Source organism: Glycine max, chromosome 14 (assembly GCF_000004515.6).
Source record: "Glycine max cultivar Williams 82 chromosome 14, Glycine_max_v4.0, whole genome shotgun sequence".
Classification (NCBI taxonomy): domain Eukaryota; kingdom Viridiplantae; phylum Streptophyta; class Magnoliopsida; order Fabales; family Fabaceae; genus Glycine; species Glycine max.
Genome location: NC_038250.2, coordinates 1,166,506 through 1,185,506, shown reverse-complemented (window position 1 = coordinate 1,185,506; position 19,001 = coordinate 1,166,506). Strand labels below are relative to the sequence as shown.

General features: G+C 33.1%; 2 protein-coding genes and 1 pseudogene across 3 annotated transcripts; all 3 read right to left on the bottom strand.

Annotated features, from left to right (window-relative positions):
• Nucleotides 1–2,755: 2,755 nt before the first annotated feature.
• Nucleotides 2,756–5,013, bottom strand: LOC100780501 (probable inactive receptor kinase At5g53320; annotated as a pseudogene).
• Nucleotides 5,014–6,547: 1,534 nt separating this feature from the next.
• Nucleotides 6,548–10,579, bottom strand: LOC100786910 (probable serine/threonine-protein kinase WNK11). 2 transcript variants are annotated; one of them, XM_003544665.4, is made up of 3 exons: nt 10,090–10,579; nt 8,916–9,410; nt 6,548–8,316 (listed from the first exon to the last, which is right to left on the bottom strand). In XM_003544665.4, the coding sequence occupies exons 1-3, from the start codon at nt 10,090–10,092 to the stop codon at nt 7,915–7,917; spliced, it is 900 nt and encodes a 299-aa protein (XP_003544713.1). In that variant the 5' UTR covers nt 10,093–10,579; the 3' UTR covers nt 6,548–7,914. The 2 variants fall into 2 exon arrangements, with proteins under 2 accessions (XP_003544713.1, XP_014622055.1); XM_014766569.2 differs by having other exon boundaries at nt 9,951–10,092.
• A 4,084-nt stretch (nt 10,580–14,663) lies between these two features.
• Nucleotides 14,664–17,836, bottom strand: LOC100783376 (zinc finger CCCH domain-containing protein 29). Its single transcript, XM_003544659.4, has 2 exons — nt 17,569–17,836; nt 14,664–17,095 (listed from the first exon to the last, which is right to left on the bottom strand). The coding sequence occupies exon 2, from the start codon at nt 17,080–17,082 to the stop codon at nt 15,040–15,042; it is 2,043 nt and encodes a 680-aa protein (XP_003544707.1). The 5' UTR covers nt 17,083–17,095; nt 17,569–17,836; the 3' UTR covers nt 14,664–15,039.
• Nucleotides 17,837–19,001: the final 1,165 nt, after the last annotated feature.

Genomic DNA, 19,001 nt, shown 5'->3' with positions numbered 1-19,001 from the left:
AAAAGAATAAGGTAACAAATCCTTGTATTAAGTGGTTCCTTAAAATTAATGTGTACATAGAAGACTTTGTTAATTAAAAATAGTAAAATATACTTCGATAATTTTTACATTTCTAAAAGAATTAATCTTCAACTGATTGAGTATTATCATTGAAAAGAAAAAGATACATGCTTTTAAATACTGGTAAAATATTATATATATATATATATATATATATATATATATATATATATATATATATATATATTAAATAGATCGATTGAATTCTTCTAAAAAAGTAGATTGATCGAATTAATAAAATATTTTTTATAATAAGAATATAAAAATATATGTAGTTTAAGGTTGAAAAAAATAAAAAATTAGCTTAATTGATAAAAGATTATTTTATTAGTGATTTATAAATATATCATTGCTTTTTCAATAAAAAAAATATCATTTTTTTAATGTGGATTGAAGGAATTTAATATGGGTAAGGAAAAAATAGGAAGAATACATGTACCATTTAATTGAATAATTAATTAAAGGAGAAAAAAATTGACATGTTTTTTTTTGCTGAATGGACATTAATTTGACATGTGTTACAGAAGGAAAAAGAAAAATATATGCAAAAAATATCTGACTTTAAAAATGAAAATGAAAATTTATTATATAGGGTCAAATTTGATTATATATTTTTTAATATCCTCTCTGTATAAATTATATATATTTAAGAAAACTAATTTATGCTTTCCATTACTTCGAATAGGAAACGCTATAAGAATATGTTACGTGACACTTCAAATTATTTTACGTATTGATTACACACAGATAAAAACGTTTTAAATTGTTATAAAAAAAAACGTTTTAAATTTATGATAATAAGCATTTTTCATCCTTAAAATTTGTATTCAACTTTAATATCCTTGATGTCAATACAAACCATGATATCTTATGTTTTATCATATTATAGTTAGTAGTGAAAATTTTCCTCTTAATCATATTTTTCTTATAACTTACTTAAAATTTCAAATTCAGAACCAGACTATTAACTTGTGATGCTTTGAATTCAAAATGAGCTTTAAATGTTGCAGCTTTATACAAGTTTTAAAGATAAAGTAACAAAACAATTAAAATGCTAGGTTATCGTGGGAGTAGATGGAGCATCAACTTTTTTGTTTATTTAATTTAAAATTCGATTGAGAGTTTTGATGGGGGAACAACTGAAAGTGCAATGCAATCCGACGGGTAATTCCTATAAACAAAGGAAAAACCAACAACAAATGCCTCATAACTATTGTACCAATACAGTACCACCCAATAACAGCTTCCAAAACCTTTTTGTTGTCTACACCACAGGAAAACTTGTCTTCATCTCAAATCTTATTATGCATCATCTTTTGTAAAATCAAATATATCTCCTAATCGATAGTGAAAAATTAATTTCTTTTTTTGAGATGGAAACTTTATCAAATTAAATTTTATTTCTCTCAATAAAATCTTTTTTATACACATAATCAAGATTTGACATGTTAAAAAAACTCAATTATCTATTATCTGTGTTAGAGCCTGATGATATTTTGCATCCATTGTTGTTGGGGTTGGGGAAGTAATAAGCAAAAGATTAGAGGCACTAGTTATAGAAGCTACATTACAATCTAGGAGCAATAAATTGAATTTAACTCTATGCTGCCATTATTATTATTATGCAATGCTACGTCAACACTCAACATTGAGTTACACCAAGTTGACATATGAAGGAAAACAACAACAAGGAAAGACTGGTTGGTAACATATTTTTCCACACTCCTATGATCAGTTGCTTCCTCCTATGGACACCTTGAAAGCTACTCTAAAAGGCTTAGGCAGAGATCGCAATATTTGAAGCTGAACCTAGAGTAACCCCTTACCTTGGTTTTTTTCCAAAACAAACCCATCATAACGTACTATGTAATCATAACGCATTGGCCTCATCTTGCTTTTTCTTAATTTCAAAAGCTTATATAAGAAATATTGAAAAAATATATTTTTTAAAGCCAAAAAAAATAAAGTATCATACTTCATGAGTAGAAATGAAAATAAAAAATGAAACATTTTTTTAAAACCAAATGATCGTAATTTTCTTCTCTCAAGGCCTCTCTATTCCCAATTGGACTTCTTTTACTGCAGTTTGATCCCACTAGGCGGCACAGTTCCTACACACTAAAACATTCAAGTATATGGGGATTAAAAAAACCCTAAAGTGTTGAAAAAACGTAAACACATTTAAGCGGTGAATCAACACTGCGAAGACCAATGAATAGCAGAAGCAAACCCAAGTTTGACCTTAGGATTTGGAAGCCTTTGATGCTACTCAACTTAGAGACGCTCTTTTTTTGTTTGGACTTTTTCATAGTAAGAAGTTATTTTCCTTGAGCTTTCTTTTCTAAACAATCTTTATATTTTAAGTGCACTTATTCCAACACGTGTCTGCATTTGCTTGTTGTCTATATAACTAACAACTTGAAGCATATATTTCTACATTTATATAGCACAATATAGTTAAAAAAATTCATAATTAACAAAATATTAAAATAACATGTATCTGATCAAGTTCAAAAGCATAGTGCCAGAATACAGGATTAATTCCTTTATAACAAAGTGATGACTACAAAGTATCACATGTTTTACTATTAGATAATGCCCGTAGTTTCTAAGCCATGTGGGACTAAATTAGAAAAGCTCTCATATGATATATAAATAGCTGAATACATGTTATTATAGGGAGCATGAAGATAAATCAATAATTTGATCCTGGAGAATCCCATGTTTCAGGTATGATTTTGTGAAGTGAACAACACTCATCGTGGTTGGATCCAATGGAACAGCATTTGGAAGCACAACGTTCGTGATGTTGATCCATGACCTCCTCAATCTTCTCCAAAATCTCCATAGTGGTTGGCCTATTTTCTTGGAAACGTGACACACACAAGAGGGCTATATTGAGAAGAGGAAATGCCCATTGATGATCATTTTCCCTAACCTCTTTGTCAAATACCTCTCCTGTCCATTCCTCCCTCACCATGGACCTTACCCATCTAGCAAGCTCTATTCTACTCACCTCTATGCTTTTTCCTGTTAGTAGTTCCAAGAGAATCACTTCAAAGCTATACATCACCCTTTTCTGTTAGGCTCTTTTCAGGAGCTGTGTATCCCTGAGAGGAAAACAAGAAACCTCTATTTGGGTTCATGAATTTTGATAAGCCATGCTCACTTATTAGTGGCTCATTGTTCTCATCAAGAAGGATGTTTGATGGCTTGAGATTTCCATGAGACATGACCTCCTCTCCATCCAACTTCCTATATATGAAGGCCAAACCCCTTGCAATCCCACATGCTATATTCAAACGCATTTTCCATGGGAAATCTTTTCTACCTGCTATATAATCTGCATAAAAAACAAAATCAATTACTTGACAAGTTTAATTTTGATAGATTGGTGGTATGTTTATGCTATCAACCAATTAGAAATAAGATATTATTACAAAAGTCATCAACCATCTTACTAGTCATGACAATTCATGATTGGATAGCAATGTAAAAACTCTTCACACTATCTGTAATTCTGTATATTCTGAAGGCATTCCTACTTATAATTAACTGTCAAATAACTTTTATATCATGATATATTAAATGTTTCACTTTTAATTAAAAAAATCACTTTGTTTTTTTAATCACTTATTAGCATTTGCCTTATATGAATGTACTAATGTGGGGTTTCAGCTAGTATAGTTCAAATGATCGAGGCAGAAACATATTTACTCGTGCAATACATGTTAGGGAACAAATAGAGAAGATGATATGGAGTGTTGCAGCTGATGAAAAACAAATTATTTTTAACTTACCGTTTAACAGATTAAGCAGGCTTCCATTGCTTTGATATTCGTAAATGATGAGTTTTTCTTCACTGGTAGAACGATAACCAACAAGGGGGAGAATATTCTGATGCTTCAAGTTACTTATCTTCTTTAATGTTTCAACAAATTCTTCAATCTTTTGACTGCATAGTGAACATTGTGTTCCAATTTCACCTTGTAAAGGCTGCTGCAAAAGCCTTCACTCCTCAAGTCAGCGGTGGCTCGAAGTAGGTCCTCGAGTGTGAACCTTTCACGATCTTCAACAAAGAAAACAAGCTCAGAATCTCCTTCCTTTAGTTTCACCTCTTGAACTTCATGAGTTGTAGCCTTTGTTATTGGAGACACACGACGATGGTCTTTAACTACCTCTCTCTCTGCACTGAACTTTGCTGACTTCTTTACAATAAAGTAAATGGTTGACAAAAGCAATCCAGCACCCAAAAGTATCACCCCCAAGATTTCTGGCCATGGATCCTTGCCGTTATTAGGTGTGCTGTCACTTAAAGGACCTGGCGTTGCTTACTGTATTGTGTGTGTGTCACTTTCCTTTAGCCACTCTTTGGTACTATTGCTTTCCAACTTGTTACTTGGAGTCACATAATAACTAAGGAGGTGACTATATTGTTGTTTACTAGGGATCATACCAGAAAAGTTGTTATTGGAAATGTCTAAGTTCCTAAGATGTTTCAATTTTGTTAAGGCATTTGGCAACCTCCCACTAGATTGGTTGCCGGTTACATTTAAATGTGTCAACCTTGTACAATGCAAAATTGAGTGTGGTATGGTTCCTCTAATGTTGTTGTTAGCCAAGCTTAGCACTCTTAAGTCTTAACTTTTGGAGCCTGCATAGGGAATCTGCATCGATTGTGCCACTAAGGTTCAAGTTCTCAAGCCTTATATGTACAACATTGGTAGCATTTGAGTTGCATCTTACACCATTCAACTTGACCAAGCATGGATGTGATGGTGACTCAATCCAGGTAATGTTAAGCACGTTTTTCGGGTCAAGGGCCCTTATGAAATTGAAGAAAGACTCAGATTCTGATGACTCACCTCTTGTACAATCTACTATAAAGAAAATAAGGATAGCAAAGGAAACTAGCCTCCTTAGAAACACAGCAGAATCTCTTATGTTCTGCATTTCTTTTTGTGGTCACCCCTCCTTGGCTTTCTCCTCTGTAGTTAAGGGTTTCGCGAGTGAATCATGCAAGTCCTGCATGCTTCTTTATAAGTATGCGGCTGAGTCATTGCATAAGAAAGAATTAGTAAGTAGCCCGTTAAATTGCATAACTAGAGATTATAGAAGTGAGTATTATTTGTCACAAGCCATGTGAAATATGTATCTTATCTCATGTGTACACTTCCCTGGAACTCTTCTTGCATACCAAAAAGTTCAGTACCTTCTACTTCTAACAATTGGTTAATACAAAGTTCATTAATTTGTTGAAAAATCTAACTCATTGGTTGAATATAGTATATAAGTTATTATAAATTTTTTTATATCATTTTTTATTCTCACAAATAAAAAAAAAGGGCCATCAATTTCTTAAACAAAGTACATTTTATTAACAATAGATATTTAAGGTCAATGTGATCCTTCACATACACTTTTAGAATTTTCATGTATAACTTAATTTTGTACATTCACCACAAATAAAAAATATTATATGACCTAATTTCTCTTACTAGATGAATAATCAAATGGATCATAATGGCAAAAAAATGAAGAGAAAAATATATCTTCAATTGACAATAAATAATAACAATAACATTTTTTAACTTATTTAATTTTTTTTTGTCTTAACCATCTAGTTCATAAGAAAAAAGAGATTCTGATTAATTCAAAATTTGGTAAAAAATAAGTAAAATTTAATAAAAAATTATTTTCGCTAAAAATCAAATTTAAATATTACTTAAACGATTCAACCCGAATTTGGATACACATTAAACAAGTTGTTTAATTTCTAAATGTAAATAACTTTGCTACATATATCGTGGAAGAGAAAGCACAATTTGGTTACTACTCTATTAATTTAAACATTTTATGATTATCTATTGTAAGTACGGTCAATAATATAAAGTTGTTAAAAATAATAATTTTATCCATTTTTAAGGTGTTCCAAATATAATTAAAAAAATGATCCAAATATTAAAGTTAATTTACAAATCAATTCAAATTTTATCTTCTTTATAAGTTTTCATTATGGATATTTCTAAATCAAATCAATATAAGTGAAAGTAATTAAATTAATTCCAAATTTAAATTTAATATTCTGATCGCAGTCTTAAATTTAACATAAGTTTTGCAAGAAAATCAATCACAATAAATTAGTTCGTAAAAGCAACTAATTTTTTATCATTAATATCATAAAATTTAACTAATGAATTACATAATGCAATCTGTTTTGAAATAGTGTATTTTTTTTATTATATTTGTATTGCCTAAAATGGTTTACATTTAAAACAAAAAAAAAATCTTATTTTTTGGCAAATAGCTGTCATGGACCTGGTTATATAGATAGGAGACTAATTGTAGCATTAGCATGTGCCGTGCCTTGAATATGTTAGATTATACATGAAAAACTAATTAATAATTGAAAATAAACATTCATTGACTTTCCACCTTTGCAAAAAATATTTCCTCTATCTACCTTGACCTGCATGATACGAAGTACTAGTATATGAACGATATTACCGCAATCACTGTTATAACATCAAAAGTAACGAAATTAAAATTGAATATTCCCCTGCCATAATTCCATTGGCAACCTTCCATTGAAATTGTCCCTAAGGTTGTTTAACCACCTTGTACTTGTCTTTATCTCCAATTTGCTCTTGCAGAAGATGATTCTGGGAAGTGTTCTTTTCTTCTGGCAATGATATTATTTTGTTGTTGTTGAATTATGTAGTAGTTATTTGGCATTCGTGAGGAATTTGCAAAGTACAATGCTTGGATTCGTGCCCTGCAAATAAAAGAATATTGAAAACAATGAGAAAAGTCAATGTCAAAATCCCTTATTGGTTTAAGGAGAAAAAAAAGATGTGGTACACCCAACGGGTCATTACAATAATTTCCCAACAAAAATGAGTGGGGTTGCACGATACAAGTCTAAATACCCTTTAGTTCACACCTACTTCTCTTCATCATTAAGCTTAGCCGTTGGACCTATTTTTAAAACATGAACAACTCATTTTGCTTGTTGTAGTTATTATATGTAAGCTGGCCTCCAACATATATCATGCTGCTTAAACTGCGTTCAAACCCTTGACTTCACTTTTCTTTGCCCTCAAACCAAACGATAAAACCCTTTTCATTCTCACATTGTTTTTTTATTGCTTCCAATATCTCATTTCCATTATTGAAGGTGGCACTAAAAGGAAGCATTCAAATATTGAAATACCCTTTTGATATTCAAACATTCTTAAGAATAGTAAATTTAGGGTTTATTTAAATAAACTTGTATAAAAAGATTAATAAATCTTGTACACTACAAAATGATAAAATAAAAAGTGCATATAAAGGATATGATTTTCAAGGATGAAGAGAATAGTTTTTAAAATGTAATTTTATATTTGTTAATACATATCCTTTAGTTTACTAGAATCACGTCCTTCTAAAATGGGACAGTTATATTTTTATTTTACAAAATTTCCTTTCTAAGATTACATTTAAAGATTTTAGTACTATTTTTATTTTCAAGATATAGTATTTATTCCATCACACGTCCCTTGACTGCTGATTACATCTAATATACTTTTTTTAACATATATTGTCAAATCAAATCATCATTCAATGTAAGCCGCACAACTCATCTGTCAAATTTCCTATGTACAAAAACAAAAGGACACCAACCCCAATCAAGCCCTCCCCTGGTAGCCCCCATATTCAACCAACCCTTATCCAATTTCACAACTAGCCAAATGGAAACAAATATAAAGAATTTATGTTCACAGTTCTAGGCTGCCCAAATTGACATTGCATACTGAAAAGGTTGGTGAATCAAATTTAAAAAAAAGAAATATCAACACTGTAAGAAATATTCTATTGGTATGAACAAGAACAGTCATCATTTTCGTCATCATCAACAATCTCATCAAAGAAAGGATCTCTGAGAAGCTCAGCTGCAGAAGGCCTAGCCCTTGGCTGAGCAAGACACTTCTCAATAAAGGCCTTAACCTCAGGATCTTTGACCTTGTTCAAGGCAGCAGGTCTAACTCCAGAAGACACCTTCTTGTATATCTTAGCAACATTGTCACATTCACTATAAGGAATCTCCACTGTCACCATCTCTAACACACACATCCCAAATGAGTATATGTCCACCAATTCTGTGTAGTCTTCATCGTATAACTCTGGAGCCATAAATTCTGGTGTGCCAAGAATCGTGTGTGCACAATGGTTCTTGCCCACAATTGTTGCCAAACCCAAGTCACCAATCTTAACCTGATAACCATGAAAAAAGATACAATCACTAACAACACCTTTATTGTAATTACGTATATAACAGCATAACTAAGATTAGCCTTGGTTGTAATAGTTGCCAAAGGCAAACAAGTTTGAGTTTCTAAACCAAAAAAAATGTTTGATAAGAATAGTTTCCAAAAATAGTTTAAAATCAAAATATCTAAGACTGTTATGGTTTTTTACTTTCAATTTTCCATTATTCGTGTTGTTTCTTATGCTATCACATCTTCTTGCCCTACTATAGTTATAATGCATCACTTATTTCACCTCTCATTTTTTCATAGTAGAAATTTATAGGCAAAAACAGAGCAAGGAAAAAAAGTAAGCACCAAATTAATATTCTAAAAATAATGTAATTGATTGTTTTTGTCAAGCAAACAGGAGACATCATCCATGACTTGCTCAAGTTAATTACGTAGATCTCACACAGAAGGCATCGAATCAAAGGAAAGTTTAGAAAAAGAAAAAAAAAATCCAACTTTTTCTTGCATTTTTTGCAGTCTACTTTCACCTTGATAATCAATCAAACATATGTGATATAACTGAAAGAAAAATAAGATTTGAACAAAATGGTTCACCTGGCCAGTATTCCCATTGACAAACACATTGCTGCAATTGAGATCTCTGTGGATGATGCAGGGATCATGCAAGTGCAAATAATTCAACCCTTTCAAAATCTGCTTAGACCACTTCTTTAGTGCCTTTATGGAAACATGCCTGTGCTTTTTCCTGTACTCCCTCAAATTTCCACTGGTGCAAACCTCAGTGATGAAATTCAAAGTGTTTCGCTGCTCATCCCTCCACACATTGTAAAGTGCAATGATGTTCTTGTTGGACAAGCTTCTGAGCAACCTCACTTCAGAGTAAAGCCTATCCAACATGGCAGGGTCATCACAGAAATTTCTCAGCTTCACCTGGTTCCATGCCACCTCTATTCCTTCTTCCTGATCAAATGCACGATACACTTTCTTCACAGCACCACATCCAAGCAACTCACTGTATCTACCATAGCGACCGGTTGGATCGGTCTCAACAAATGGCTCGGAATCTTTGTCAGGGTTAACACTCGGCATCTATCACATGTAAGACCAATCAGATACTCGGCAAAATCTAATCATATCAAACCAAATTCAGCATGCCACTAAATTTTGTGGGAGAAAAAGGAAACAAGCAACAACAATAACAAAACAACCCCATTGAAGTCTTCAGATGAAAATTATCAAAGAAAAATCAAACAAAAATAAACTCAAAATTAAACAAATAACATAAAAAGAAAAAACTGACATGTCATACGGTAGAAATTATTGTATAGCATGCCATAAATTACCAAAAAAAATTGCGACAGAATAATTTATATAAATTTTTTAAAGATTCTGTCACTAAAATTTAGCGACTCTAAAATCAGTTAGGAAAAAAATATTCTGCAACTAAGTCTACCCATAAATTCATTGATTTTTATTACTATCACGTTTTCATGTCGGTCAATCTTCTCTTACCATGTGAAAGTTTTTCAATTCACTAAAAAGAGATAATAAAATTCGATTATGTATGATATGAATATTGGCTGAACTTGTTAACATGTAGTGATTTAAAATCATACAATAATTTCTCACCAGATATTTATATAAGTAAAACAGAAAAACACACACAGAACAGAAGGCTTCAAATCTGGTGGGCTATGTGAGTTGTTTAGGAGAAGAAGGGTAAATGAATGAATATAATGCATGAAAGAAGAAGGATAAGATTGATAACCATGAAGAGAACCGATTGCTTGACCCCAAAGGAGAGAAAACAACACAATTATGCAGCTTTCGGCAGAAAAGAGAAGCTGACTACGCTCCAACCTCAAATCAGACATGAGAGGATAGGTCAAAGACGTGTAAATGTGACTATTTATAATCTATCTGTATTATTAACAAATTAGGGTACTCAAAAGGAAACTTTTAACAGGTGGCATTCTAGCATTCATCAGGCCAAAATGACATTTAAATTTTAACTTAATAATTTGGAAATAGAACAGTTAAGAACCCTGAATACAAAATAGGAGAATTAAAAAATAAAGTGTTTAAGAGTGGAATCGTCTTTCTGTTGCAAATGGGCTTAAAGCATAGTTCTTTCTATTCAAGCCGAGAAATAAGCATTCCAAGTTGGAAAAGAATAAACTTTGACTTCTCCCAAAGACTTCAAAATGTGTAAGTGAGAACTAGCAAGGATAAAACCCAGATAGTGTTCTCAACTTTGCCTTTAGGTGTAGAAACCACACTAGGCATCAAGACTTAAAAAAAGCAAAACTGAATTGCAATGAACTAAAAGAAGCCGCAAAATTGGGGTCAAATAAGAGAAAAGACCTTCCCGTGAACTTCTCATTCCAAACCAGAGGTAAACACGGTAATTCCTTCCACCATCCAAAGCAAACCTGAATTCTAATAAAGTCAAAGGAGCTACATTTGGTTTGGCATTTGGGGATCGAAACAGAGAGGCATGCAGCAGTGTAAGGTGGCTCTAAGACAGAGTGGTTGAGATTTTTTGGAGGATCATATGGCAACATCATTTTCCATGTCGTAATCATGGTTAGAGTTGTTCATTTGTGGATGGTATTTTCAACCCACGTACAAACATCATTTAGCTCATTTGAAAACATATCTTGGCGGCATTAAATATATGACGGGGTTACCTGATATTGTAATAATCGTCGATCAACAAGAAGAATATACGACTCTTCGAGAATGTATAACTTTGGAAATTCCAACAATTTGTTTATCATCTGCTAGCAAAATACCATGTCCATGGAGATGGTGCTGGTGGACTAAAGGTTTGCTCATTTTTTAATTTTTTAATTTGTGATATTTTATAATTTTATAATTTTTTTACTGTGTTTTGATTAATATGATAGGTTTGTTTCTACAATTTGTTGCAAGACCTTGCCTTGCCTCAATATAAATTAACTTATGTTATTATACTACTTCCATGAAAGTAGTGTAAAGAACACAGTATAGATATTGAAGTTTCATGGGCCAGCAGTATTGCAGATGCAATTTTGAGGGACAAAATACAATGTCCTATTAGTTGAGTATGAAAGAATGACAGCAGAAATGTTGTTCGTTGCTAACATAACTCATGAATACTACGCACATTAGTTGTTGTAATCACAAAACTTTCATGCACAAATATGAACCAAATGTTTGTGACATTTGTTGAGTAATCTATATTCATAAGAAGTTTGCGACATTATAATTTTTGCACAATGTATGCTGCAAGTTTATGGCAGCAGTACCAAAATTCTGCACAATATAGCTGCTGAAGTTTTTTGAGATTATGCTTCCTGTCTTCCTTTGGAGATAACCCGCCATCACGAGAGTGTTGATCCAATAGGAGAGTTAAGCTGTACATTTATTTAGTCAAGAATTCTCCTAAATTGCAAAAAGTATCTTCTTATTTACTCTCCCTCACTCTTAACATTTATTATTTACATGACCATCAATTTATTTTTTCTTTCTTCGTTCATGTATTGAAGTTCCTTCTCGAACACTTTGCATCATTATAGTTGGATTGCTATATGTACTCACATGTATAGACAAGTAATAGCTTTATTTTTTCCTACTCATTTGCTTCACCCATGCCTTTATGTATACCTACCTTACTTTATAAGTTCAGTGGATTAGTATTCTAAATTGTCACTCATCAGACCTTAAAATGTCATCTGTTGAAATTTAGTATTTTGTAACCTTATGTTAGCAAACAATATGGATGTGTGCTTCCATAATCAGGTTAAAATTGAGAAAAAATAATTAAAAAAAATCAAATGAATTGATTGTCTTTTAACCACACTCATATCATTGTCATGTCATGACTCATTGGAGATGTACACGTCATTGGGTTGAGATTCTCTCATCTTAGTGAAATTTTTTCGTGTCTATATCTCTCCCATGGGGTAAATTTCAATAAATGAAAAAAATAAATCCTATGTCATTGTAATAACGGTAGCGTGTGCCGAGATGTATTATAGTTTGAGGAAGAGTGTCCTGCTATGCTTGTTGTGCGCTCAGTGGTTATTGTTGTCTCTTGTTCATTGACTCCAAGTATAAACTAGAAGAAAGTAACTACAAAACAAGGAACCTAAATATCGCTCCCAATCAATTGGCTATTGAGTACTAACTCTGGCATTAAAGGCAGAGATGCTCCGGTTGCTTGCTTTCCGCTGCTTCACTTCCTCTACTTCAATTGGCTTCCTTAGTATCTAAGGAAACAAAACATGTTTCCTTTCCTTCTATATGTCTCACCAATTAATTGGTCAATCAGAACTCTCTTCTCTCTTATGCGTTTAACGCGACGCTGAACGCGCATGTCCAATTAGATCGTGACGATGCAGTAAGCGCAGGATGCGCGCTCATGACATTGTCTTTCAATGTCCCTCCTTGCATTAAGCGGCTAGCTTAGGCCGAGCAGTTCCGATTTGCTAAGTGAGGAGGTTGTCCTCACTTCAGTTCATTCATCATCTTTCATGTCTCATACATATGAACTCTACACGTGATACAACAAAAAATACACTCTAAAATCATGAACTTATCTTCAGAATAAAAACTCAAGAAGTTAAGTCCTATTATTTTAACACAAAATAAACAATAAAAATATAAAAAAAATGAGATAATTACAATGTGACTTCAATATATAGATAACCTATGGATAACATCTATTAGTTACCTTCCCATAAAAGAAAACATTAAATAGAAAGAACATACTCATTTTTTGATTCAGAATCACATTAAACTTTGCATTACAAAATGATAAAATTAATTTTTCATTTGTTTTTGGAAAAGTAAAAGTAAATTAAATAAACTTTATTAGAACTATATTGCTTAAAACATTTTTTAACATGTAAATAATAATATTAATATTATTTTAAAACAAAATAAAAAATAATTTTTCTTCAAGTAATATTTTAATTAGTTTTTCGTTTTTTTTACCAGTTAAAAAACTTGTTTGTAAAAATAATGCGGATCAGAATGTTAACAGTTATTTATTGATGAAATTGGATGAAAATATGGCCATGTTTCATTTGAGAGAGAATTATTAAGATGCAATTTTTATGAACTTAACTGATGGGCAGATCTAATATGCTATGATTATGTATTAAAAAGTGTTGTGCTAGAGAAACAAGGCAGAAATTCATCATAACATACCTCCAGATTTATGTAAGTTAACTTCACATTTGTTTATTGAAGTTTAAATTTAATTGTGCGGCATGTTTTTATTTATACAATTTTCGTTCATTTGCCATTATACTTCCTGAAATAAGTTCAGTTTAGAAGATAACTCACAAATTGTGACGATAGGAGCATATTCAATTATTTACTATCTCTTGATTTATTATATTAATATCTTGCAGCACAAATTTGCATAAAATTTAACGATTATTATACATAACGTGTGTACTTTATGCCGATCATGTCAGCGTTTATATCATATCAAATTTATATAAAATGCACTTCGTATATTTTTATTTTATTTTTTGCCATTTTGCTAATGTGCCTTAAACATTATCCTAGACAAATTTAAGCAGGTGGGTTGCTGAACTCACAAACAAACTCTAAACCAAGACGAACTCATTCTCTGAAGGACTCAACTACCTATAGGGACCATTGGATCTCTAATCTGGATAACAACGTTTCCCGACATTGCCTTCATTTCATAGTTGTATCTATCTATCTATCTATAATAATGACATACATAAATAAAGTCTTCTTATATATTTATAAAAGGGAGTGATTTTTATACATAATTCTTTTAAAATAAATCTAAAGCAGACTTATTTCACACCATTTATTTTTTCCAACCCTCTTCCCTTTTCTTTATTGAGCCTCGTCGACACTTTTATAAAACCTATAAATATCTTATCTGTGCAGATAATTGCAACTTTTTACACCTATGGAATACATGTAACCCACGAGGTTGATACAGGCGTAGGATTCCGCTGTATTCAAATGTGAGGAAATAATTTATTTAACTAGAAAACTCATGTTGGATTTTTACATTATGTAAAATTTTCTCCAACCAACGACTAAAAAAATTGGACTTTTAAAACTCAAACGAATATAATGCTGAGAAAAACAGATCTCAGATAAGTTAGTAGTCCCTTCCCAAAAAACCGTGAGGATACAAATCCTAGAAGCTCAACATAATCAAACTTAATAAGAACACGATTTATATTTGAAGAATTTTGATCCATTAAACCACAAGAAATCAAGTATTTAAATAAGAAAGAATAGCCAATAAGCAGTCACACGAGAAATTTCCTTGAAAGTACTTCTAATAATGATGGATAAGCATTGATCAAATGGCATAACAATTTTATATAAAAAAGAATTGTGCTGCTTAATCAATGACAACCACTTTGGGGTCCACTTGCCAGAGAAAATACATCCATCGGTAGAGAAAAGGGGGTTATAAATTTATATTATACAATAAAAAAAATTCAGCATCCTTTGTTCAACGTTTCTCCAAGTCTTCCCTGATCTAGAAGTTGGAACTCCCGTTTGAATCTCTGGATTAACCTGAACTTTGTTCTTTGCAACATATGTCATCCTATCCCTAATAATATTGTGTAATATTGGATAGTAGAAGCATTTCAAATGAATAAAATAATTAAATAAATAAATAAACTTTGTCAGAATAACCAAGAAGCATTGCCATGGCAGCCCTAGCTCATGCTACCATCTGCTCCTGCTCTATATACAGCTGCTCCATCCATGGTGGAAGCATCTCTTTACTGAGATCATATTGTTGCTTCTCAGCACCAAATATCTCAGACCTCTCGGAGGGAACATCTTTAACCAATGAATGAACCCATGAGACATCCGGCTCAGCACCAAATTCAGGCTGTGCTATGGGGGATGCAGTTACCCCACTGTTTCTGAATCCAAAGGAAGTAGATTTCCTCAGCTTGTTCAGCTTGTCTCCGTTTACACCCCAATCCAGTTTCCCGGTAGGGGAACTCCAATCTGAAAGGGTAGAGGATACCCTGCAAGAAGAGTTGGAAGCTGAAGACAGCCCAAGATGGTGGGTTGCAGCTCCACGATCAATGAAACTTTGGCTTCGCTTTGCGAAGGCAGCAGACCTAGAATTCATCACTGCAGTTGCCACAGCAGCTGATGAGTCAAACCCAAAAGCTGAGGGCTTCCTCACAGGAGAGGAAGGGATGTTGGATGGATAACTCGCACGGAGGTGGTTCATGTTTTGGCGCATCTGAAGCCCACTTTGTGTGGGTGTTGAAGGTTGCACAGAAAGTCCATGTAGTTGAGAAAATACAGAAGGGTCAGCAGATGCTAACAGGTCATCAAGGTTAGTAGGATTCAAATCAACAATCCTATTGAATTCCTTGCTCCGGAAAGATGGGGAAGAGATCCTGGCAATCTCTTCGATCAATTGTTGCTGCTGCTGCTGTTGTTGGCGAGCAGGGCTTTCTAGACCGAGCAGTTCCATCTCCATCTCCAGATCCCTGGCACTCAAAGCAGCCTTCAGTCGGCTACCAGGGAGCTGCAACGATGGTGGAGTAAGGTTTATTTTGTTCTGCCACATGCTTCCACTCTTGGGAGATGAAGCTGCTGCCAAGGGAGACATGGGTGGGGTTGAAACAGTTGGCATCGGCAAAGATGTGGAACTAAGAGCCAATGGACTCATCGCTGTCATGTCAAGTCCACTAGCTGAATAGGATTTTGGTGATGGCATAGCCGACCCAGTGGAAGCATACACAGGGCGTAGCTCTTCAGGTTTGTGAGCAAAGAAGCATACTTTTCTAGCACAGCCCGTCTCATCCTTGCAAAGCCTTGTCCGGTATTGGGCGGGATGTAGCCAGGACTCAAAAACACCATGAGCATACTCGCAGGAATCACCCTTCTGGCAGGTCCCTTTGCGGAACTCAGGGCAAGGAACACAGCTGTAAGGGTATTTCCGTGGGTCTCTCCTCCTCGCATTCTCCCCTGGATGAACGAATGGACACTCAGTCCAGTCATGGGAGTAAGCCCTTGAGCAAGGCTTCACCTTGAAGTTGTACATCCTAAACTCATCTGTTCCATATACACCGTTGTTGATGTCAGGCAGCGATATATCAACAGGGTATTCTTTCTTATTATCACTTCCTTCTTTTTTCTCTGGAACAGAAAACATCTGTAGCTCCATCTCCTGGCTCATGAGTTCATCTCTTTCCCCACCACCCCTGAGGAACATCTCCAAAGCCTTCCTTCGCGATTTGGACAAAGAATCAAAGGCAGGAGCAATCAGATTAACCGGCTTGTTGCCACTCGCATCAAGGCACTCAGCATCAGCCCCAGCATCAAGCAAGAGCTTGACAATCTCAAGTGAGGATTCGGAGCCACCAGCAACAGCACAATGGAGAGCAGTGGCCCTATCAGAACCACAGACCCTGTTCACATCAACACCTCCTCCTTTCTGAAGAAGAATATAATTGAGCACCTTGGCGCTTCCAAACAAAGAAGCAATCATCAGAGGGGTCCTCGTTTCAGATCCCATCTTCTTTGACCCAATTCTTCTACCGTACCAAAAGCCTGCCTCGTTCACATCTAAGCCTTTTTCCTCCACCTCTCTTTTGAAAGCTTCATAATCATCAGATGCAGACAATTCAAGCAAAACCGAGTTGTAGAGACCATCCAGATTCTGCTTCTGAATGTTACTATTCTCCATGACGACGAGGGTTGGGGAAGAAAGTTTACTTTTCGAATCACTGCACATGATGTCCCAAATCCTGCAGAATAAGACAACGTAATCTCAATAAGCCGTTCAATTTATAATTTATTATTCACACAGAATAAAGAAAAACGATAAAACCTCAAATTTAGAAACAGAGTTTCCAAACAACCCTAGTTCCAAATCCCTAAAGATGCAAAGCTATGCAACGTCCCCATAGAACGTGTTAATACCAATTTTACCAACAAAGGTTAGATCCGTAACTAATCCTACCCAAAACAACAACAACAACTTGATATTTCAATAACCTTAAGAAGAAACTAAAAGGAAGAAAGGTGGGTCGGGGAGAAAACAAGAAACTGCCAAAATCTAAAACCAAAGTTTAAAACTTTAATCTGCCCAGAAGCAAACCCACGAAGCATATTCCTCAGACCCACCCAAAACAACCAAAGATCTAAACAAGAACACCCAACAAAAAAAAAAAAAAACTTTTGTGTATGAGTCAGTAAAAGCACAAAAAGAAAGACATACCTTTTTGAGTAGAGTAGACACTGGAACAAGTACTTTGGTTGCAAGAGAAGAGAGCGTTGTGTTATAGAGAAGGAAATCGAGAAGACCTCGATTGAGCGAAGAATGAAGATGAGGGAGAAAGGGGTGGCCCTTTTTATTGTCAGCACAGCACAGCAGCAACGGGAAAGCCAAAGGAAGAAGGGAGGAAAGTGTGACTTTTCTTCTCTTTCTTCTTTTTTTCTCTTTGGTCAAAGTCGGCGGCTTCTTCCAATATGACTGATCAAAAATTGAATGGCTAAGCTCTTTTTATTCTTTAAATATTTATTTTGTTCTATAAAAGTATTAGTCATTAAAAATGTAAAATTTAAATTTATTTTTAAAATATATAAAAACTGTGAAAGATTAATTCTATAAATAATTTAATAATAAATTTATCTTTAAACTTTATAATTTAATGTTAAAGTAATTTTTATCAAATTAATTATAATTTTATAACAAAATATTATTACAAATTTAATGACAATACTCATCTATCTATTTGTTGTTTTTCTATTTTGACATTATTATGACCAAGGTCAGATAAAGGCAACTTGAATAATGAGTAACCTTATAATTTTCTTGGGTTAAAAATATATATTTTTTTATAAATAATCAAATTTTGTTTTAAAAAATATGACACAATAACAAATTGATCTTAAAAATATTTTTTTTAAAATGTGATAAATTAATTCTTTAGATAATTTAATAATAAATTAATATTTAAATTTTGTAACTTAATACTAAATTAAATTTTAAAAAATATATTTTATTATTAAATATAATATAATTTAATAATAAAATAATTCACAAATTTTAATGAGATGATTAATTTATGATATTTACGTAAACTAAATTTGTGAGTGGTGGAAGGAGGTGGTCGAATTCGTTCATGGAAGGGAGTGATGAGACTGCTGTGGTGGACGAAATAAAGAGAAGTAAAGTAATTGTATAAAATATTCAGATGTAATTAGAAAATAACCGGCTAAATGAGTTCCCTTTCTTAAATCTCAGCCCTTGAATATTTTAGTAATATATCTAATGATAAAAATTAATGCCTCACCGATGAGAGAGGAATCTTCAAATGCAGCTAGCTCAAATTTCGTGTGGACCCCACCTTCGGAAGATGTGATTCTCTTCCCTGCTTACTTACGCGCTATTCCACTACTACTGCCTTTTTGTACTTTTAGAAAACAGAAATACTATCTTCTATTTAAGACAATTTTATTCAATTAAAATAAAATAGGCAAATATTAACTGTATTAAAAATATTAATTAATAAATTTAAAATAAAAATATTTTTGTTAGAAATATTTATAATTTTTGTATACTCTTTTGTTATTTATACAATAAATATTTTTTTAAAAATTTTAAACAATGTCTTAGAAATACTAATCAGTAAGACTCAATAAAATATT